A 23,939-nucleotide genomic window follows, 5' to 3' on the forward strand; every position below is an offset into this window, starting at 1 on the left:
GCATGGTTTGGAGAAGTTTTTTCCTGTCTATGGTAATGGCCTTGTAGCGTGGGGAGAGCTGAACTCCCAGGTATGTGACCTGAGCGGCAGACAGCTGAACTTTGCGATAGCTGTGTTCTGAGAGAAAGTTTAAAAGGAGAATAGTATCCTGTTGAGAGGTTTGTAGGGAGGGACTGCACAGGAGAAGATCATCTACATATTGAAGGAGGGTGGAGCTCGAGAGACTAAGGGATTTGAGGTCTTGGGCTAGAGCCTGTCTAAAAAGGTGGGGACTATCTCTAAAGCCTTGGGGAAGGACTTGTTAAGTGGTCTCTGAGTATTAAAATTTAGCTTAACATAAGGAATTTCCTGCCTTGATTTTTCTCTGGGATACTGGCATTTTGGTCTGGGAACATATCAAAAGGCTGCCTGCTCAGCTCCCAAGGTGGGCTGAAGTATTGTCTATTTGCTAAAGAATCCTGTCTTTTACTATGCTGTCTACAGCTGGGCCTGCATGCTAAATTAGTTGCTCAGTTTGCAAAAATACCTCCTCAGATCTGAAGGAGGAAAGACAGCACATAGGCCTGGGCCTTTTAGAATGCTAAAGTGAATCTTATACACGATTACAAATGATTAGCATAATAAAACATGTGCTACTCTTCTTTATCTGGGGAACATTAACTGATTTCACTTTAGAATGATTCTAGAGCTTAATGTTCAACATAGTTTTAGTGGGGGGGGGGGGTTTCCTAGCATGTAGTTACATTGCTCTGACTGCAAATATCCTGCCTTGCTTTTTCCAGAGGCTGTCACTCTATTCTGTCTAAGCCAGTGGTCCCTGTCTCATTCTCCCCTCTGCAGATAGAGAGACCTTAGCTGCTGCTAGGGGAAAGGGGGCAACGACTGCTCTGGCTGCTTCATGCTGAGAGGGGACACAATAAGGGGTGCAGTTAGGTCTCCATCACTGGTTAGTTGAGAGGGCCTTGAAAGATTGGCGCTTCTATTCTGGGTTTCATTTCTATTACTATTTGCAGTTTTGTGGCTTCTCGGCAAGATAGAACAAATTGTGTTATTAGGTTAAGTAGCAACATCTGGAGTTGGATTTTCCATTCTGGAAGGACAAACTTGACGAGATTAAGAATGCATGGCTGAATATGAGAACTAGAAATATGAAGATTCTAATTGAGAATCATAGCCAGGTATCATGGGGAAACTAGAATTCTGGATCGAGTTTACATCTCAATGACTAGTATTAGGATTTAGTATAGATAAAACTGCATTATTGAAACAATACTTTTCTCTAAAATCACCCTCATTTTTATTAGAAGTAACCAGGTTAAGAAAATAAGTAACACTTGGCTTGATTATTTGCATAAATGCAGCAAGAAGGGCAACTGATTACATAAGCTCTTTTAAATACGCTTTGCTGGAACTTTTCATAAGGAATTTCAGATTGAACTTTTAAGGGCTTCTTGAGGCCAGAAAGCCAAGCCAGACTTGCTATCAGGTTGTGCCTGCAGTACCTGTAGATTTGGGTGAATTCCTCTCTTCTTGAAGTTCCCAAGACATTCCTGAGTTTCCTGTACCTGCCAGGAAGTGACCTTCCTTACTCACCTGGTAAGGCTTCTGGGAACCCTGTAAGCAAGGTACCAGGCCAGTTCTTCCAAGGGGCTTTGTTGGCTTTATAAAGTCAACCGTAGTTCCTTAAAGCTGTCTGTTCATATCGGAGTTTACACACGTGTCTCTCAGGTATGACATTCCAGTAAAAGCCTTGGTAATATAACATGTGTTTTTAATTGGTCCTCTTACAAGGAAAGCAGATTCTTATTGAACTTGTGCAAATAAACATACTGCCATGAAATATAAAAATAGTCACTGAGAGTTTCTAAATTCTGGAGGGATCAGGTAGAGAGAAAGATAAAGTTTCAGTTCTGCTTATAAAGACAGTCATTTACTAAACTGTTGTCAGCTTAAGAGAAAAAGCTTTAAACACTTTATTAGCAACATTTGAAACAAAAAGCCACAAAATCATCTTCCTTAGTTTATGTAATCCTATGTAACTAATATCTGTTCTGCTGAAATCTAGTTTTTTACTAGTTTAGGAGTAATAAAACAGTGAGTATAGATGACAAAAGACTTACAAATGACAATGGTTAAAGATCTGATGAGAGCGTACTGTAAGACAGTTGACATAAAGAAATTTGGATATTTCTGTAACACAAAACATTCAGTAACAAAGTTTAGCATCATTCCCTTTGATAGTGCTTTCCAGGTAATTAAGCAGGTAAATTAGCCAAATTAGCCAAATAATTTCCCCAATGAGGAGAAAAAATTCCTCTTGACATGTTCCAGGGGCCCTCTGGAAAATATCAGAGTGAGCTAGAGGTAAAAAGCACCTTTTTGAATTTGATTTTTTTTTTTTGGCATTTGCCTAAATAGGATTATAGGTTGCCATAAAGAAATATTTATCTATTTAACCAGAATGACAACAAAATACCTCAAAGGCAAATAAAGAAGGTTACACAGTTGTTAGCTAAGTTTAGCTTTTAGTTCTTTTAATATTAAGATCTTATTTTCTTAAATACTCGGAAAACTCATTGAGACTTTAAGCATGAGGAACTGCTTGATAAAACAATTAGAACTCTTTGCAATCTTTCAACATTAGCGGTTGACTAATAAAACTTTGTTCTTTTAACAAAGAATTCTAGTTTTGCTGTGTACTTGATATTGAGACTTATTTGCCTTAATTTCACACAGCATGACTATATCAATTTTCCACAAACTTTCTGCAGCTTTCTTTTTACATTCAGTGTTCTCCCTCTAAATAAACAGCTGTACTTTAGAACAAAGTTACTTTCTTTTATCAAAAGACACATTCTTTAGCATGTGGAAATGTTTTCCTTATTGCTTTAAGTAGTTTTAACTTGAACTTAAAACTATTAGGTAACTTAATTTTTAGTGAACACTGAGAAGTAGGCTGTTGTAAACTATTACACTAGCATTCTTTAGATTGACAAAGTTATGAACACATTTTATAATTTCTGTAACCATGAGCTTTACAGCACAATCTCTCACTAAGCACAAAGTATATCTTCTTAACTTAGCAAAACTTTAAGGTTTTAGGTTACCACAAAGATTCTCAGGCTGTAGATAGGTATACACTCTGTAACAATCATCAAGGTGTTCACTTGCCACCTATTTAGCTAACTCATTCCTAACAACTATGCTAGATTACTTACAAAACCTTTACTGAATACTAGACAAAGTCAAGCCTCTAAGCATTTTATTCTTGAAAGATTTAGCAGATAACATCAACTTAAATGACTTTAGGTAAACTTAGGCAGCTGATAACCATAAGGACATGTCTATTTCAGTTCTTAAATTAGCATAATGCTTAATATCTTCTATTAGAATTTTCTAGAAGTTTTAGAATGTCCAATTTTCACAAGCGCTTGTCTTTAAATCACTTTTTATTTAATACCATCCAGAGGTAGAAAAATATTTTTCTTTTACACACTTAGACACACAAACATACAGATTGAGACATAATGATACAGTGAGAGGACAGACAGAGCTCCTGGCATGAGCCAGGAGGGAACAAGAGAGCCTGTGGTGGTGCATTGTCTAGGAGTTTTGTAGGCACTTGAGGATATTTGGGAACATGAAAAAAGCTTAGGGGTGTGGACTTTAAGGCAAGTAGTAGGTGTTTAGGATTGCAGGGGAGACAGAGAGAGAGAGCTTGGTTCGGAGGTAGGAAAAAACCTGGATATATGGGATCTCTTTCCATTTGCCCGTGCACTCACAGAAGTTGTATAAGTCGTGGAGAATTTTAGGATCTAAAGAGCTATTGGGAGGCCATTTAGACTGATTGTCTAAGGGATATTGTGGCCAGATCTCATTACAGTAGTGAAAAGGTTTGAGGTCTGGAGTGAGGTGGGAGGGGCTTTAGATTATTGAGTAAGCACCCCAGCAGTGAATCTGTGGGAATGGAGGGGCCAGATCCCATGGTGAGAATTAGACCATTCAGAAGTCGCTGAGGCATCCCTGAACAATTGAGGAGGTCATGGAGAAACCAGACACAGTTAGGGGGTTGTCACCACCTCTAACTGCGGGGTCGAGGCGAAAACACCGAGGAGGCGCAATACCTGGTACCAGGAGTTTAAGAGTAGAGTAGATACGTAGATAAAGGGAGACCGGGCCTCAGTTAATGAGGATTCTCACCATGAGGAGGAAGAGAAGGGTCGACTATGGGGATCAACCATGACTCTGAAAGTCATGGTTGGGGGTGCCCCTGTCCTGGAGGAGCCCTTGGGGGTGCCGGGCAGTCAACAGTCACTTCCCAGGTTCCAAAGGGACATTTAAGTCAGCCATTAAGGGGAGACTCACCAAATCGAAGGCCGGTGTTTGTTGAGAAGAGGAGCGACTGGGGAAGTGGACGGTGAGTCCGTGGAGGAGGATCGGGCAGTGAGGGTTCCCAGAGCAGCTCAGTTTCCTGGAGGAAGAGCAAAGTCAATGGGAGAGCCTCATCCAAGTCATGGCACCAATGAAAGGGTATCTCGCCACGAGCCTCCTTACCCAGAATGACTCAGGAGACATGGGCCCATGCAAGAGATTTTTATTATATGAAAGAGAAAGTGGCTGCCCCAGAGTGGGGGAGAGAGCGAGAGAGTGAGAGAGTTAGAGTGGGTGGAGGGGGGTGGGGAGAGAGAGAGAGAGAGAGAGAGAGAGAGCGCAGCAGTGTGGTGCAGAGACTTGTGCCTTTTATTGTGGTGGATCCCCCTTGGCCTGTTGCCTTAGGGGAGGGTTGGGATGTTTAGAGATAAGGTGGGGTAAGCCCAGGCAAGCCCCAGGCAAGCCCAGGCATAATTCTCACCGGCTTATGTGCTTGGGACCATAGGGCAAATGAAGGATAAATTACTATTTTCTTATACTCTCCACTTGTTCACTCCCTTCTGGGAATGTTCCTTCAAAAAACAGGAAATGAGCCCAGAACCGAGCTTGGCCATGAATTCAATCCAGCCTTTGTCTGTGCTCTTTGTCACCTTTTACTAAAGAGTTAACTATAAAAATTATGCAAAAGGCACTCTAAACTCACGTAAGAGTAAATCTTTTTCCACCTACACTTTAAAGTAATGCATTTTATAAAATATTGCTGTTTGTAACAGTATTTCAAGCCTGGAGTACTTTTTGCTGATTTACAAGGTTTTTGAATAGAATTTATGATGTGCATACTGTACTAATACAATAACATAGGTATGTAATTTACAAATGTATATACATACATGCATACATATATATATTGGTGTTTTAGAGGCAGTCAAGGTTACAAGATCAGACTGGGAAATTCTGGATCTCAAGTAGATTCTTGAGCAGATTCATATTTACATACATAGGAGTTGTCTACAGTTTTCCTCATTGTTGGAAGACCTCTCTTGCAATTTTTCTCACTTTGTAGTTACATGGGATGATTACATATAACCCATATATACATTGGTTGTAAGAAAATGGGTTCCCTACTAAGTGAATTATTAACTTATAAAATACAGTTTAACCCCTTCAATGATGAATGAGGAAAGCAATGTATTTTATAATGCAATATTAAAATAACTTATGTTAGATTTAGTGAGATTCTTAGATAAGTAATTTCTGAAACTGAAATATTTCATACTTATCCATTATCTAGTAAAGGTTTCTTGAGCTTCTGTTTTAAAATCAGATTTTCCCTCTTTATCATTGTACATCTAGAGCATGAGGCCTATTTGAGGGATATTATAGAATTGCAGTGGCATCTTGAAAATAAAGCTCACCAACTAAAACATTTTGAGGAGCAAAAGGCAAAATTGGAAGAAGCCAATGCAAAGCTTGAAGCAGACATCGAACACATGAGTGAGCTTGGTCCTCTCTTGAAGTCAAAGTGGAACCATGAGCTCGAAGCTCTGAAGGACTTTTATCATAGAAAATTTGAGGTAAATGCATAAATGAATGAACATGCATTTTACGATTTATTATTTAAAAGTATTTCAACAGAAAGCAATTAACATATCTTTAAAGGTTTCATTTTCATTGAAAATTACCTGCTATTAATTCTCAGGGGAATTATTAAATTATAGATAATACAGTTGATTGGTATTCATTTAAACTGTGTCTTCTTCCTTTATATTTATAATTAGGAGTATTAATAATATTTAGACAACCTGCTAATAAATTTTGGAGATTTAAAACAATGTGGCAATTCTCAAAGTTGTAAATCCAACTAATGGGGAATGCAAATGGAATACATCAGTAAGTTTCTTTGTTGATGAAAGTAAATGAAGTCTCTTTAATGATTAATTAACATTTAACTTTCATGGTGGGATTGTGTTATAGAAAAATAAATCATTTATATCTGCCACTAAATGAACAAATTTGACTTTGAATCATCTTATTTTTGATCATGTGAATGAATTGTCATTAAATGTCTCCTATATTCCCCTGAAAAGTTACATTTTCCTCCCTTATTCTTTTTTTTTTTTTTTGTAGATAATTATTTTTTATTGAAGGGTAGTTGACACACAGTATTACATTAGTTTCAGGTGTACAACACAGTGATTCAACATTTATATACATGATAATTCTAGGTACCAGCTATCACCATACCAAGTTGTTACAATATTTTGACTATATTCCTTATGCTATACATTACATTCCGGTTACTTATTTATTTTACAATTGAAAGTGTGTACTTTTTTTTTCTTTTCTTTTTTTTTGTGAGGGCATCTCTCATATTTATTGATCAAATGGTTGTTATCAACAATAAAATTCTGTATAGGGGAGTCAGTGCTCAATGCACAATCATTAAACCACCCCAAGCCTAATTTTCGTCAGTCTCCAATCTTCTGAGGCATAACGAACAAGTTCTTACATGGAGAACAAATTCTTACATAGTGAATAAGTTACATGGTGAACAGTACAAGGGCAGTCATCACAGAAACTTTCGGTTTTGCGCATGCATTATGAACTATAAACAATCAGTTCAAATATGAATATTCATTTGATTTTTATACTTGACTTATATGTGGATACCACATTTTTCTCTTTATTATTATTTTTTTTAATAAAATGCTGAAGTGGTAGGTAGATACAAGATAAAGGTAGGAAACATAGTTTAGTGTTGTAAGAGAGCAAATGTAGATGATCAGGTGTGGTGTGCCTGTAGACTATGTGTTAATCCAAGCTAGACAAGGGCAATAAAACATCCACATATGCAGAAGATTTCTCTCAGAACAGGGGGGGTGAGGTTCTAAGCCTCACCTCTGTTGATCCCCAATTTCTCACCTGATGGCCCCCCTGCAACTGTGCCTGTCTTAGGTTGTTCCTCCCTTGAGGAATCTTACCCGTCTCTGGCTAACCAGTCATCTTCCGGGGCCATACAGGGAAATGTAAAGTTGGTAAGTGAGAGAGAAGCCTTATTGTTTGAAAAGGTTAGCTTTTTACTTCTTTGCATTTTTATGCCCTGTGGCTTCTATGCCCAGCATTTGTCTTGAGGTATCTTTACCACTTGGAAGAATTATGATACTTGGTAAATTCGATATGAGGCACAAATTCTATTTAAGGGTTGTAATTAGGAAGGAAGAAGAAAAGCTATAGGAGTAGCAGATGGAAGAAAACATGGGAAGATTGATTATTTCTTTGACATATCTTCTTGTAGAGTAACTTAAGCATGTATAGGTTTTAAACTACTAATTAAATTGTGCACACACATTAACATAATGGGAGTATACTTACATAATCAAAGCATACCTGTAATTAATTACCAGCCATCTCCAGTGAAACCAAGAAAACCAGTTAGGCACCTTAGGCATTTGTGAAAACTTATCTATGATATGGTGGATATTGTCCAACTGAACTTGAACAGTCTGAGAGAGATCACAGAAATTAAAACAACCCATTCCTGGGGACTGTTCACATCCCATATGTTCTTTTAACAGTAAATAGTCTGTCATTGTAAGATTTTGGAGCGCTACAATTTGTACTTCTCCTAATTCTTGGTTGAGTTCCAACAGTATAGATCCAGTCAAATTTGTTGTTTTACTGTATGCACAGGCCAGCTTAGATATCTCCTTCTTCATTCCCATGGCAAGTCCAGGAACTGGTGGGATGAGTGCATCTACACCTGTAGCAGTTCGTGAATCTTTGTTGGGGTTTTTTGATGATCATCTTCTGGCATGAGTCTTCCAGAGAGTGCTGATGTTGGAAGTTCTGTTTCATATCGTATCGTAGTTCATTTTAGGGTTAGCCAAATTACGTTTTGAACCTCTGTATAAACACAAACAGACCCTTTGCCTACACTTTTATATGCCCTTTATACCATTGTGTAGAACTCATTGGAGGTCATCACACAGGAATTGCTTTTTTGTTTGTTTGTTTGTTATCATTAATCTACACTTACATGATGAATATTATGTTTACTAGGCTCTCCCCTATACCAGGTCCCCACTATAAACCCTTTTACAGTTGCTGCCCATCAGCATAGCAAAATGTTGTAGAATCACTAATTGTTTTCTCTGTGTTGTACAGCCCTCCTCTTTCTCCCACCCCCCCATGCATGCTAATCTTAATACCCCCCTTCTTCTTCACCCCCCTTATCCCTCCTTACCCACCCATCCTCCCCAGTCCCTTTGCCTTTGGTACCTGTTAGTCCATTCTTGAGTTCTGTGATTCTGCTGCTGTTTTGTTCCTTCAGTTTCTCTTTGTTCTTATACTCCACAGATGAGTGAAATCATATGGTATTTCTCTTTCTCCGCTTGGCTTATTTCACTGAGCATAATACCTTCCAGCTCCATCCATGTTGCTGCAAATGGTAGGATTTGCCCTTTTCTTATGGCTGAGTAGTATTCCATTGTGTATATGTACCACCTCTTCTTTATCCATTCATCTATCGATGGACATTTAGGTTGCTTCCAATTCTTGGCTATTGTAAATAGTGCTGCGATAAACATAGGGGTGCATTGGTCTTTCTCAAACTTGATTGCTGCATTCTTAGGGTAAATTCCTATGAGTGCAATTCCGGGGTCAAATGGTAAGTCTGTTTTGAGCATTTTGATGTACCTCCATACTGCTTTCCACAATGGTTGAACTAATTTACATTCGCACCAGCAGTGTAGGAGGGTTTCCCTTTCTCCACAGCCTCGCCAACATTTGTTGTTGTTTGTCTTTTGGATGGCAGCCATCCTTACTGGTGTGAAGTGATACCTCATTGTAGTTTTAATTTGCATTTCTCTGATAATTAGCGATGTGGACCATCTTTTCATGTGTCTGTTGGCCATCTGTATTTCTGTTTTGGAGAACTGTCTGTTCAGTTCCTCTGCCCATTTTTTAATTGGGTTATTTGTTTTTTGTTTGTTGAGGCATGTGAGCTCTTTATATATTCTGGACGTCAAGCCTTTATTGGATCTGTCATTTTCAAATATATTCTCCCATACTGTAGGGTACCTTTTTGTTCTGTTGATGGTGTCCTTTGCTGTACAGAAGCTTTTCAGCTTAATATTGTCCCACTTGTTCATTTTTGCTGTTGTTTTCCTTGCCCGGGGAGGTATGTTCAAGAAGAGGTCACTCATGTTTATGTCTAAGAGGTTTTTGCCTATGCCTATGTTTTCTTCCAAGAGCTTAATGGTTTCATGACTTACATTCAGGTCTTTGATCCATTTTGAGTTTACTTTTGTATATGGGGTTAGACAATGCTCCAGTTTCATTCTCCTACATGTAGCTGTCCAGTTTTGCCAGCACCATCTGTTGAAGAGACTGTCATTTCGCCACTGTATGTCCATGGCTCCTTTATCAAATATTAATTGACCATATATGTCTGGGTTAATGTTTGGATTCTCTAGTCTGTTCCATTGGTCTGTGGCTCTGCTCTTGTGCCAGTACCAAATTGTCATGATTACTATGGCTTTATAGTAGAGCTTGAAGTTGGGGAGTGAGATCCCCCCTACTTTATTCTTCTTTCTCAGGATTGCTTTGGCTATTCGGGGTTTTTGGTGTTTCCATTTGAATTTTTGAATTATTTGTTCTAGTTCATTGAAGAATGGTGCTGGTAGTTTCATAGGGATTGCATCAAATCTGTATATTGCTTTGGGCAGGATGGCCATTTTGACGATATTAATTCTTCCTAGCCACGAGCATGGGATGAGTTTCCATCGGTTAGTGTCCCCTTTAATTTCTCTTAAGAGTGACTTGCAGTTTTCAGAGTATAAGTCTTTCACTTCTTTGGTTAGGTTTATTCCTAGGTATTTTATTTTTTTTGAGGCAATTGTGAATGGAGTTGTTTTCCTGATTTCTCTTTCTGTTAGTTCATTGTTAGTGTATAGGAAAGCCACAGATTTCTCTGTGTTGATTTTGTATCCTGCAACTTTGCTGTATTCCGATATCAGTTCTAGTAGTTTTGGGGTGGAATCTTTAAGGTTTTGCATGTACAATATCATGTCATCCTCCAATAGTGACAGTTTAACTTTTTCTTTACCAATCTGGATTCCTTGTATTTTTTTGATTTGTCTGATTGCCATGGCTAGGACCTCCAGTACTATGTTAAATAACAGTGGGGAGAGTGGGCATTCCTGTCTAGTTCCCGATCTCAGAGGAAAAGCTTTCAGCTTCTCGCTGTTCAATATAATGTTGGCTGTGGGTTTATGGTATTATCATTTATTATTATGAGGTACTTGCCCTCTATTCCCATTTTGTGTAGAGTTTTTATCATGAATGCATGTTAAACTTTGTCACCTGCTTTTTCAGCATCTATGGAGATGATCATGTGGGTTTTGTCTTTCTTTTTGTTGATGTGGTGGATGATGTTGATGGACTTTCGAATGTTGTACCATCCTTGCATCCCTGGGATGAATCCCACTTGGTCATGGTGTATGATCCTTTTGATGTATTTTTGAATTCGGTTTGCTTATATTTTCTTGAGTATTTTTGCATCTACATTCATCAGGAATATTGGTCTGTAGTTTTCTTTTTTGGTGGGGTCTTTGCCTGGTTTTGGTATTAGGGTGATGTTAGCTTCATAGAATGAGTTTGGGAGTATCCCCTCCTCTTCTATTTTTTGGAAAACTTTAAGGAGAATGGATATTATGTCTTCCCTGTATGTCTGATAAAATTCCGAGGTAAATCCATCTGGCCCAGGGGTTTTGTTCTTTGGTAGTTTTTTGATTACCGCTTCAATTTTGTTGTTGGTAATTGGTCTGTTTAGATTTTCTGTTTCTTCCTGCATCAGCCTTGGAAGGTTGTATTTTTCTAGGAAGTTGTCCATTTCTCCTAGGTTTTCCAGCTTGTTAGCATAGAGGTTTTCATAGTATTCTCTAATAATTCTTTGTATTTCTGTGGGATCCGTCGTGATTTTTCCTTTCTCATTTCTGATACTGTTGATTTATGTTGACTCTCTTTTCCTCTTAATAAGTCTGGCTAGAGGCTTATCTATTTTGTTCATTTTCTTGGAGAAACAGCTCTTGGTTTCATTGATTTTTGCTATTGTTTTATTCTTCTCAATGTTATCTATTTCTTCTCTGATCTTTATTATGTCCCTCCTTCTGCTGACCTTAGGCCTCATTTGTTCTTCTTTTTCCAATTTTGATAATTGTGACATTAGAGCATTCATTTGGGATTGTTCTTCCTTTTTTAAATATTCTTGGATTGATATATACTTTCCTCTTAAGACTGCTTTTGCTGTGTCCCACAGAAGTTGGGGCTTAGTGTTGTTGTTGTCATTTGTTTCCATATATGGCTGGATCTCTATTTTGATTTGGTCATTGATCCATTGATTATTTAGGAGCATGTTGTTAAGCCTCCATTTGTTTGTGAGCCTTTTTTGCTTTCTTTGTACAGTTTATTTCTAGTTTTATGCCTTTGTGGTCTGAAAAGTTGATTGGTAGGATTTCAATCTTTTGTAATTTACTGAGGTTCTTTTTGTGGCCTAGTATGTGGTCTATTTTGGAGAATGTTCCATGTGCACTTGAGAAGAATGTGTATTCTGTTGCTTTTGGATGTAGAGTTCTGTAGATGTGTATTAGGTCCATCTGTTCTAGTGTGTTGTTCAGTGCTTCGGTGTCCTTACTTATTTTCTGTCTGGTGGATCTGTCCTTTGGAGTGAGTTGTGTGTTGCAGTTTCCTTGAATGAATGCATTGCATTCTATTTCCTCCTTTAGTTCTGTTAGTATTTGTTTCAGGTATGTTGGTCCTCCTGTATTGGGTGCATATATATTTATAATGGTTATATCCTCTTGTTGGATTGAGCCCTTTGTCATTATGTAATGTCCTTCTTTGTCTTTTGTTACTTTCTTTATTTTGAAGTATGTTTTGTCTGATACCAGAATTGCAACACCTGCTTTCTTCTCTCTGTTGTTGCATGAAATTTCTTTTTCCATCCCTTGACTTTAAGTCTGTGCATGTTTTTGGGTTTGAGGTGAGTCTCTTGTAAGCAGCTTATGGATGGATCTTGCTTTTTTATCCATTCTATTACTGTGTGTCTTTTGATTTGTGCATTCAGTCCTTTTACATTTAGGGTGTTTATTGAAAGGTATGAACTTATTGCCATTGCAGGCTTTAAGTTTGTGGTTATCAAAGGTTCAGGGTTAGCTTCTTTACTATCTTACTGTCTAATTTAACTCGCTTGTTGAGCTATTATAAACACGGTCTGATGATTCTTTATTTCTCTCCCTTCTTATTCCTCCTCTTCCCTTCTTCATATGTTTGGTGTTTTGTTCTGTGCTCTTTTTAGGAGTGCTCCCATCTAGAGCAGTCCCTGTCAGATGCCCTGTAGAGTTGGTTTGTGGGAGGCAAATTCCCTCATCTTTTGCTTGTCTGGGAATTGTTTAAACCCTCCTTCATATTTAAATGATATTCATGCTGGATACGGTAGTCTTAGTTTCAGGCCCTTGTGTTTCATTGACTTAAGTATATCATGCCATTCTCTTCTGGCTTGTAGGGTCTCTGTTGAGAAGTCTGATGATAGCCTGATGGGTTTCCTTTGTAGGTAACCTTTTTTTTCTCTCTGGCTGCCTGTAATACTTTGTCCTTGTCTTTGATCTTTGCCATTTTAATTATTATGTGTCTTGCTGTTGCCCTCCTTGGATTCCTTGTCATGGGAGTTTTGTGTACCTCTGTGGTCTGAGAGGCCATTTCCTCCCCTAGTTTGGGGAAGATTTTGGCAATTATTTCTTCAAAGACACTTTCTATCCGTTTTTCTCTCTCTTCTTCTTCTGGTCCCCGTATAGTGCGGATATTGTTCCTTTTTGATTGGTCACTCAGCTCTCTTAAAATTCTTTCATTCCTGGAGATCCTTTTATCTCTCTCTGCATCAGCTTCTCTGCATTCCTGTTCTCTGTTTTCTAGTCCATTAATGGTCTCTTGCATCTCGTCCATTCTGTTTTGACGTCCTTCCAGAGCTTTTTTTATTTCTGTATTCTCCTTCCTTAGTTCTTGCATATTTCTCTGCAAGTCCATCAGCATGGTTATGACTTTTGTTTTGAATTCTTTTTCAGGAAGACTGGTTAAATCTATCTCCCCAGGTTCCTTCTCAGGGGAAGATGTAGCAGATGCCGAAGCTGTCTGGGTTAGTCTTGTCTGGATCATATTTTTTTGCCTTTTCATGTTGACAGGTGCTATTGACTGTCAGCTGGGAGGGCCAAACTTTTCACTTGCTCCTGGCCTTTCTTTACTGGGACAACTGCGACCCCTAGTGGCTTGTGTTGGGTAATTGTATGTAGGCTGGATCTTTGTGTCTTGCCCGGCCGGAGTGGAGGAATTTCCCTTTCTGTGGGCGTGGTTTGCCTTAGGCTGTTTCTCTGCTTTCGCAGCGCCTGGAGGGGTAATGGACGGGGGTGCTGTTTGGCTGTTTACCTTCGTGAGGAGTCTCAGAGCTGTTGCCCAGGGGGTTAGTGCACCCAGTTTTCCCTGTAATTTCCAGCCACTGGGCTGTGACCTGTATTTTTTCCATCCATCTAGGTGTTAAGTCCCTGTCCCTTTAAGACTTTCAAAAGGCACTCGCTTTTCTTTGTCACAGGGGCATCAGCCATCGGAACCCGCTCAGACGTCTTGCTGCCCTATTTCCCTAGTTTCCAGCCCTTCATGCATGCACTGTGTCTGCACTCTGTTGCGGGTCCTGGGGCTGGGTGTTTAGCAGTCCTTGTCTCCCTCTCCCTCCCGCCGGTAGCTGGGGGGAGGTGTGCTTGGGTCCCGCCGTGCTGGGGGATTGTATCTTACCCCTTTCACCAGGCGTTGGGCTCTCACACGTGTGGATGTAGTGTGGCTGTTGTCCTCTGTCTTCTGGTCTCTCTTTTAGGGTTAGTTGTATTTGTTGTATTTTCCAAAATATATATGTTTTTGGGAGGAGATTCCCACTGTCCTACTCATGCCGCCATGTTGGCTCCGCCCCTCCTCCCTTAGTCTTTAAAGAACTTTATCATGAAATTCTATTTCTAGGCAAAATTTGTGTATTTTTATATACATGTACACATGTATTTATACACAAAATTTTGCTTTTCTAAAATTCTTCAAATAGTACCTACTATGTAACTTTCTGCAACTTGTTTTTTAATCTGACATTGTTTTAGAGACCAAGCTATTATTGATGCAGGTAGATCTAGTTCATTCATTTTACTTTCCATGTTACATCGAATAGATGTCTCACCACTATTGCCTTTATTGATCATCTGAGTTGTTTCCAATATTTGGCTACAAAAATGCTGATTTGTTTATAAGCATCCATGAATATGTTACTCTCTATATGCATGTGAATTTTTCTTTGATATATATCCAGTAGGGTATTTATTGGGTCACTTTCAACTTTATCAGATAAAACCAAGTTGCTCTCCAAAGTGTCTCTAAGTTTGTATTACTGGAGTAGTATTAATGCTGCAGACTCCTCATTTCTCCACCATGGATAAGAATTTTAGTATTATCTGCCTTTATTAGTACTAGACCCCTATATAGCTGGATTGCAGTGTGTCAGGCTGAAAGTTATTTCCCAGTTTCCCCCTTCTCATGAGACCTGGGTAGGAGTTACTGGCTGGGGTTTCTTGGAAGGCTCCTTGAAATGGACTGACTGTGTCAAAAGTAGCACCCTTTTGCACTTTGCCACTTTCTAGACTTCCAGGAGCCTAGATGGAATTGCTGCAGCTCAGAATTCCATCTCACAGCACAACCAGTCTTGGGAATGGAAGCCACTATGCAGGGAGACTGATAGAAAGGCAACAGAGCTTTGGGTCTACTTCTGTGAGAGAAAATAAACTTCAATCTTGTTTATTTGGCTTATTTCTGCTATAGTCAATCCCAGTCTTAACTTAGAGACATCACCTTTTTCTCAGCATTTTTACTGTTGTACTTGAAAATTTGTCAGTAGATGTATGAGTTGGTGTCACTTTACTGGTTTAGTGTGTTTTTCCCTGATGGTGGACATAAGCATGTTCAAAGCAGGGGAAAACAGGGTTGTTAGGCACCTAGAAGGCCAGGCTTGAGAATGGGAGGAAAACAAGTTATATTCTAGCAGGCCAAGAAAAGAGCAACCTTTGTATAGAGCCTGTCAGGGTCACTGTGATGCTTAATTTTTTGTGTCAACTTGGGTGGGCTAGGATGCCCAGATACTTGGTTAAACATTATTCTGGGTGTTTCTGTGAAGGTGTTTTAGTTGTATGAAATTAACATTGGAATTAGTGGACTTTTGGTAAAGCAGACTGCCTTTCATAATATGAGTGGGCTTTGTCCGATCAGTTAAAGTCATTAATAGAACAAAAGCTGGCCTCCTCTGAACAAGAAGGAATTGTGCCAGCACATGGCCTTTGGACTTGGACTGCAGCTTGTCCCTGGATCTCCAGCCTGCTGGCCTACCCTGTGATTTTGGACTTGCATTTCTATAATCCTATAAGCCAGTTCTTTAAAGTCAGTATCTCTCCCTCTCTCTCTTCCTCCTTCCACCCTGGTTTCTCTCTCTCCATTCTGTTGGTTCTGTCTCTCTTCATCCTGTTGATTCTGTTTCTTTCAGAATAATACACCATTAATGCCATGAAAGCCCTTCCACTATTTCTTCATCATTATGTCACTCACTGCATTGTGAATTCGTGGATAAGAGTTTCTGCTTACTTAATTTTAGGTCAGCTGACCACCACCTTGCTAAGCCACGGGTCAGAGTGAGCAAGAATCTGACCCTCTTGGCTCCTGTAGTGTGATACAGGACCTGTGGTAAGCTATCCACTAAGGGTATATAACACAAGAAAAGGTGATGAATGAACTGAGGTGCTACTATGTTATAGATGTCATGCAGTCAAATATGAAACCATCCTCTACAAGTGACAGCATATATCTTATAAATAAATGATACCTTAGCTAAACAGAAATGCCTTTTTCCATCATACCATGAGCATAACTGACAAAACTCAAAAAAAAAAAAGCATAACTATGAACACCGAGAGACCCAAATTACTCTTCAGGGAGAAATAGAAACACATGCTTGGAGACTGCAGGCAAGTGAGACAGAACAGTGTTTCCGAGCACAGATTTTGGAGCATAGCTCTATGTGTTTTGATACCACTATACCATTTAGATTTTTTATATTTTTAACCATTGTGCATTTTTTTCATTTGTAAAATGAGTATGATAATAACAGGCCCTGAAACATGAGTTTAATATGCACATGAAATTAATTAATGTTTGGAAATACTTGGAAGGTCCATACATTAATAGTTCTGGATGTGAAATAATAACTGGAAAGACAGCAAATTTCCTCAAAGAAAGCATAAGTGGTAAGCTCCTTGATATTCAGTCTTGGTGATGGTTTTTTTTGATTTGACACCAAAAGCAAAGACAGCAAAAGCAAAAACAAACAAGTGAGATGACATCAAACCAAAAGCTTCTGCACAGCAAAGGACACCATCAATAAAACTAAAAGGAACCAAGTGAATGGAGAAAATCTTTGCAAATAATATATCTGATAAGGTGTTAATATCCAGAATATATATAGAACTTACACAATAGCAAAAACCTATCTCAATTAAAAATATGAACTGAAGATCTGACTAGACATTTTTCTAAAGACAGTATCCAAATGGCCAACACGTACATGAAAAGATGGTCAACATCACTAATCAGGGGAAATGCAAATCAAAACCACAATGAGATACTTCCTCACACGTGCTGGAATGGCCACTATCCACAGACAAATAACAAGTGTTGGCAAGAAAAAATAAAAAGGGGGATTAAAAGTGGTGGCGCGAGAGGAGAGACAAAGACCTCCTCCTAAAACCAAATATAATTCAAAAACATAATTAATACAACTAATCCTGAGAGAGCAACAGGAAAGAAGGCTGTGCCAGACTGCATACACCAGGAGAAAAGAACAGACCTCACCGAACAGGGTAACGTACCAAAGCTGTGACCCAGCGGAACCCAAGCCTTTCCCCCACAGCAACTCACTGGCGGGAGGAAGAGAAACAGAGCAGGAAGGGGCTGGAGGTCTGAGACTGCTGAACACCCAGCCCTGGAGATGTTCTCTGGGAGCACAAACCTACATTGCTGGTGCTCTGGTGATTAGTGGGGTTGGAAAGCTAAGACAGGTGGAATACCTGGAGAGACTGAGATTCCAGCTGCTTGTGGAAAACAGGGATCTATATCTGACTGCTCTGGGTGGGCAGTCTGAGAGAGTTCCTAAAAGTGAGAGGGCTGCTAAAGGGGCAAGGATTGCACAGAGCTTACTGCTCAGGAGAAAGGGCAGGTAGACAAAATTGTCTAGTTGTACACTGCCCAGCAGGTTATTAACTTTCAGGATCTTCAGGCGCTCCATCCCCCTGGCTGGCTATGTAGCTCCAAGGACCCCCACTGTGAAATGCAGCCTGCTGCAACTTCCTCCTGGCCAGCCCGCCCCTGGCTCGCAAAGTGGCAAACCCTGCTCTGGCATCAGGCCAGCCAGAGGGAAGCCCTGCCTACAGCAGCTACAAACACAAAGCTTAGAGACCTATACCTGTGTGCTCGGCACACTCGCTCTGACACTGGAGGCAGGCACTGCAGCAGGGAAGCAGGAAACAGCTCTTTCCTCCCCCTAGGCACCAGCACTGCTCCCGTGTGACCCCTGACATTGCTTCAGGGTCTAAGCAACTCCAGAGAGTAGAGCTTTTGGGCACTAGTGGAAGCCACATACAAATATGAAACATCTAAGGAACCTGGTTCAAAACAAAATCTCAAAAACACCAGAAAAAGTGTTGAGTGATACTGAACTAATAAATCTTCCTGAAAGAGATTTCAAAATCAAAGTCATAAACATGCTTCTGGAGGTGCAGAAAATTTTCAGGAACTCAGAAATGAATTTAGGATGGAGATCCAATTATTGAGGAACACAATGGAGGGTTTTAAAAGCAGATTATATGGTGGAAGAGACAATAAATGAAATAAAAATTACAGAAGAGAAATACAAAGAAGCTGAGGCACAGAGAGAAAAAAAGGATCTCTAGGAATGAAAGAATATTAAGAGAACTGTGTGACCAATCCAAACAGAACAATGTTTGTATTATAGGTGTACCAGAAGAAGAAGAAATAGAAAAAGGGATAGGAAGTGCCTTGAGCAAGTAATTGCTGAAAACTATCCCAATCTGGGGAAGAAAATAGTCTCTAGGCCATGGATTTGCACAGATCTCCCAACACAAGGGATCCAAGGAAGACAACACCAAGACATATAATAAGTAAAATGGCAAAGATCAAAGATAAGGACAGATTATTCAAAGCAGCCAGGGAGAAAAAAAGATCACATACAAAGGAAAGCCCATCAGGCTAACATCAGACTTCTCAACAGAAACCTTACAGGCCAGAAGGGAGTGGCATGATATATTCAATGGAATAAAGCAGAAGGGCCTTGAACCAAGAATACTCTATCTGGCTACATTATCATTTAAATTTGAAGGAGGGATCAAGTAATTTCCATATAAGCAAAAACTGAGGGGATTTATCTCCCACAAACCATCTCTGCAGTGTATTTTGGAGGGACCACTATAATGGAAGTTTTGCTAAGGTTAAATAGTTTTGATCAGAGGTATAAAACCACAGTAAAAAAGTAGAACAGTTAATTACTAAGCAAATACAAAATTAAATCAACTACCTGCAAAGTCAGTAAAGGGAGAGACAAAAAATACAGAATATGATACCTAATATACAAAGAATGGAGGAGGAAGAAAAGGAAGGAGGACAAAAAAAACCTTTAGACTGTGTTTTTAATAGTATACTAAGTGAGTTAAATTAGAGTCTTAGATAGTAAAGTCACCCTTGAACCTTTTGTAACCATGAATCTAAAGCCAGCAATGGCAATAAGTATATACCTATCGATAATAACCCTAAATGTAAATGGTCTGAATGTACCAATCAAAAGACATAGAGTCACTGAATGGATAAAAATACAAGACCCAACTATGTGCTGCCTACAAGAGACTCACTTCAAACCCAAAGACATATACAGACTGAAAGTGAGGGGATGGGAAAAGATATTTCATGTAACTAATAGGGAGAAAAAAGCAGGAGTTGCAGTACTTGTATCAGATGAAGTTTCTTAAACAAAGAAACTCACAAGAGACAAAGAAGGACATTACATAATGATAAATGGGTCCATCCAACAAGAGGATATAACCATTATAAATACCTATGCTCCCAACACAGGAGCACCTACATATGTGAAACAAATACTAAGAGAATTAAAAGGGGAAATAGAATGTAGTGCAACCATTCTAGGAGACCTCAACAGTCCACTCACTCCAAAGGAGAGATCAATGAGACAGAAAATAAGTAAGGAGACAGAGGTATTGAACAACACATCGGAATGGATGGAACTAACTGACATCTACAGAACTCTACAGTGAAGATCAGCAGGATACACATTCTTTTCAAGTGCACATGGAACATTTTCAAGAATAGATCACATACTAGGCCACAAAAATAGCCTCAGTGAATTAAAAAAGATTGAAATAATACCAACCAACTTCTCAGGTCACAAAGGGATGAAACTAGAAATAAATTACACAAAGAAAATGAAAAAGTGCCCAAACACGCAGAGGCTTAGCAACATGTTTCAATATAACCAATGGATCAATGACCAAATAAAAACAGAGATCAAGCAATATATGGAGACAAATGATGACAATAATTCAACACTGAAAAATCTGTGGGATGCAGTGAAGGCTGTGCCAAGAGGAAAGTATGTTGCAGTACAGGCTTACCGCAGGAAAGGAGAACAATCCCATATGAACAGTCTAAACTCACAATTAACAAAATTAGGAAAAGAAGAACAATTGAGGCTCAAAATCAGTAGAAGCCTCAAGATCAGAGTAGAAATGAATAAAATCATGAAGAATAAAAGAATCAAAAGAATCAATGAAAGGAGGAGCTGGTTCTTTGAGAAAATAAACAAAATAGATAAACCCCTAGCCAGAATTACCAGGAAAATAAGAGATTCTACATGCATAAACAGAATCAAAAATGAGAAAGGAAAAATCATTACGGACACCACAGAAATACAAAGAATTATTTGAGAATAGTACGAAAGTTTATATGCTAAGAAACTGGATAACCTAGAAGAAATGGACAACTTTCTAGAAAAGTACAATGTTCCAACACTGACACAGAAAGAAACAGAAAATCTGAATTACTAACAATGAAGTTGAATTGGTAATCAAAAAACTACCTAAGAACAAAACTCCTGGACCAGATGGTTTCACTGCTGAATTTTATTAAACATTTAGTGATAAATGTTCTCCTTAAAGTTTTCCAAAAAGTAGAATAGAACAAAGTACTTCCAAAGTTATTCTATGAGACCAGCATCACCCTAACACCAAAACCACGGAAAGACAACACACACACAAAAATTACAGACCAATATCCCTGATGAACATAGATGCAAAATACTCAACAAAATATTAGCAAATCAAATTCAAAAATACATCAAAAAGATAATCCATCATGATCAAGTAGGATTTATTCCATGGATGCAAGGATTGTACAATATTAGAAACTCCATCGACATCATCTACCACATCAACAAAAAGAAGGAGAAAAACCACATGATCATCTCCATAGATGCTGAAAAACCATTCAACAAAATTCAACATCCATTCATGATAAGAACTATCAACAAAATGGGTATAGAGGGCAAGTACCTTAACATAATAATGGTCATATATGACAAACCCACAGCGAACATCATACTTAACAACGAGAAACTGAAACCCTTTTCTTTAAGATCGGGAACAAGTCAAGGATGCCCACTCTCTCCACTTTTATTCAACATAGTTTTGGAGGTCCTCGCCACGACAATCAGACAACACAAAGACAGGAAAGGCATTCAGATTAGTAAAGAAGAAGTTAAAATGTCACTGTTTGCAGATGAAATGACATTGTACATAGAAAACCCTAAAGAATCCACTCCAAAACTACTAGATCTAATATCTGAATTCAGCAAAGTTTCAGGATACAAAATTCATACATAGAAATCTGTGGCATTCCTATACACTAACGATGAACTAGCAGAAAGAGAAATCAGAACAGTTCCATTCACAATTGCCTTAAAAAGAATAAAATACCTAGGAATAAATCTAACCAAGGAAGTGAAAGACCTATACTCTGAAAACTACTAGACTCTCATGAGAGAAATTAAAGAAGATACCAATAAATGGACATACATCCCATGCACATGGACAGGAAGAATTAATATTGTCAAAGTGGCCATCCTGCCTAAAGCAATCTACAGATTCAATGCAATCCCTGTCAAAATACCAATAGCATTCATCAACAAAATAGAGAAAATAGTTCTAAAATCCATATGGAACCACAAAAGACCCCGAATAGCCAAAGCAAGCCTGAGAAGGAAGAATAAAGCAGGGGGGATTATGCTCCCTGACTTCAAGTTCTACTACAAAGCCACAGTAATCAAGACAATTTGGTACTGGCACAACAACAGACTCATAGACCAATGGAACAGAACAGAGAGCCCAGATATAAACCTAAGCATATATCATCAATTAATATAAGATAAAGGAGCCATGGATATACAGTGGGGAAATGACAGCCTCTTTAACAGCTGGTGTTGGCAAAACTGGACAGCTACATGTAAGAGAATGAAAGTGGATTATTGTCTAACCCCTCTCACAAAAGTAAACTTGAAATGGATCAAAGACCTGTATATAATTCATGAAACCATAAAACTCTTAGAAGACAACATAGGCAAAAATCTCCTGAATATAAACATAAGCAACTTTTCCCTGAATTCATCTCCTAGAGCAAGGGAAACAAAAGCAAAATGAACTCATGGGACTACATCAAACTAAAAAGCTTCTGTCAGCAAAGGACACCATCAACAGAACAAAGAGGCATCCTACAGTATGGGAGAATATATTTGTAAATGACATACCTGAGAAGTGGTTAACATCCAAAATATATAAACAGTTTACACACCTCAACAACCAAAAAGCAAATAACCCTATTAAAAATGGGCTGAGGATATGAACAGACACTTCTCCAAAGAAGAAATTCAGATGGGCAACAGGCACATGAAAAGATGCTCCATGTCACTAATTATCAGGGAAATCCAAATAAAAACCACAATGAGATATCACCTCACACCAGTAAGGATGGCCAGCATCGAAAAGACTAAGAACAACAAATGGTGGCAAGGATGTAGAGAAAGGGGAACCCTCCTCCACTGCTGGTGGGAATGTAAGCTAGTCCAACCATTGTGGAAAGCAATATGAAGGTTCCTCAAAAAACTAAAAATAGAAATTCCATTTGACCCAGGAATTCCACTCCTAGGAATTTACCCAAAGAATATAATTTCTCAGATTCATAAAGAAATATGCACCCCTTATCACAGCACTATTTACAATAGCCAATAAATGGAAGCAACCTAAGTGTCCATCAGTGGATGAATGGATAAAGAAATGTGGTACATATACACAATGGAATACTATTCAGCCATAAGAAAGAAACTAATCCTACCATTTGCAACAACATGGATGGAGCTGGAGGATATTATGCTCAGTGAAATAAGCCAGGTGGAGAAAGAGACGAACCATATGATTTCCCTTATTTGTGGGGCATAACAACCAGGCAAAACTAAAGGAACAAAACAGCAACAGACTCACAGACTCCAAGAAGGGACCAATGGTTATCAAAGGGGAGGGGTGGGGGACAGTGGCTGGGGAGGGAATGAGAGTGAGATTGAGGGGTATTATGACTGGCAAACATGGTGTGGGTGATCATGGGGAAGACTGTGTAGCACAAAGAGGGTAAATAGTGACTCTGTGGCTTCTTACTACACTGATGGGCAGTGACTGCAATGGGATGTGGGGAATACATGATAATATGGATGAATGTAGTAACCACATTGTTTTTTCATGTGTAACCTTCGTAAGAGTATATATCAATAATACCTTAATGAAAAAAAAAGAAAAAGTAATAACAAGTGTTGTTGAGAATCTGCAGAAAGGTTGTTCCTTGGACCTTTAGTGGGAATGGAACTTGGTGCAGCTGCTATGGAAAACAAGATGGAGGTTCCTCAACAATTAAAATAAAAATAGGAATATCCAGTAATTCCTATTTTGGGTATTTAACTAAAGAATATGAAAATGCTAATTTGAAGAATATATACAGCCCATGTTTATTGCAGCGTTATTTACAGTAGACAAGATACAGAAACAAGCTAAGTGTCTGTGGACAGACGAATGGATAAGGAAAATGTGATATGCACATACATGCACAATGGACTATTAAGCCATTAAAATGAATGAAATCTTGCCATTCACAGCAACATGGATGGACCTTGAGGATTGTGCTAAATGATTTAAGTCAGACAGAGAAAGACAAATAGCTTACGATGTCACTTGCATGTTGTATCAAACAAAACATCACACACAAAAAAAAGTATAGCAGCTCACAGATGGAGAGAAGAGGTTGGTGGTTTCCAGAGTGGA

The 23,939-nt window shown here is 38.8% G+C and overlaps 1 protein-coding gene across 1 annotated transcript in view; it reads left to right on the forward strand.

Annotated features, from left to right (window-relative positions):
- The window catches only part of CCDC178 (coiled-coil domain containing 178), a gene marked incomplete at its 5' end in the record, with an annotated part of 479,198 nt that overhangs the window by 34,182 nt on the left and 421,077 nt on the right, over nucleotides 1-23,939 (forward strand). The window contains one exon of the mRNA XM_036885068.2: nucleotides 5,725-5,945. Within this exon, the coding sequence (XP_036740963.2) occupies nucleotides 5,725-5,945 (221 nt within the window). The remainder of the gene's footprint in view (nucleotides 1-5,724; nucleotides 5,946-23,939) is intronic.

This window comes from Manis pentadactyla, chromosome 6 (genome assembly GCF_030020395.1).
Source record: "Manis pentadactyla isolate mManPen7 chromosome 6, mManPen7.hap1, whole genome shotgun sequence".
Classification (NCBI taxonomy): domain Eukaryota; kingdom Metazoa; phylum Chordata; class Mammalia; order Pholidota; family Manidae; genus Manis; species Manis pentadactyla.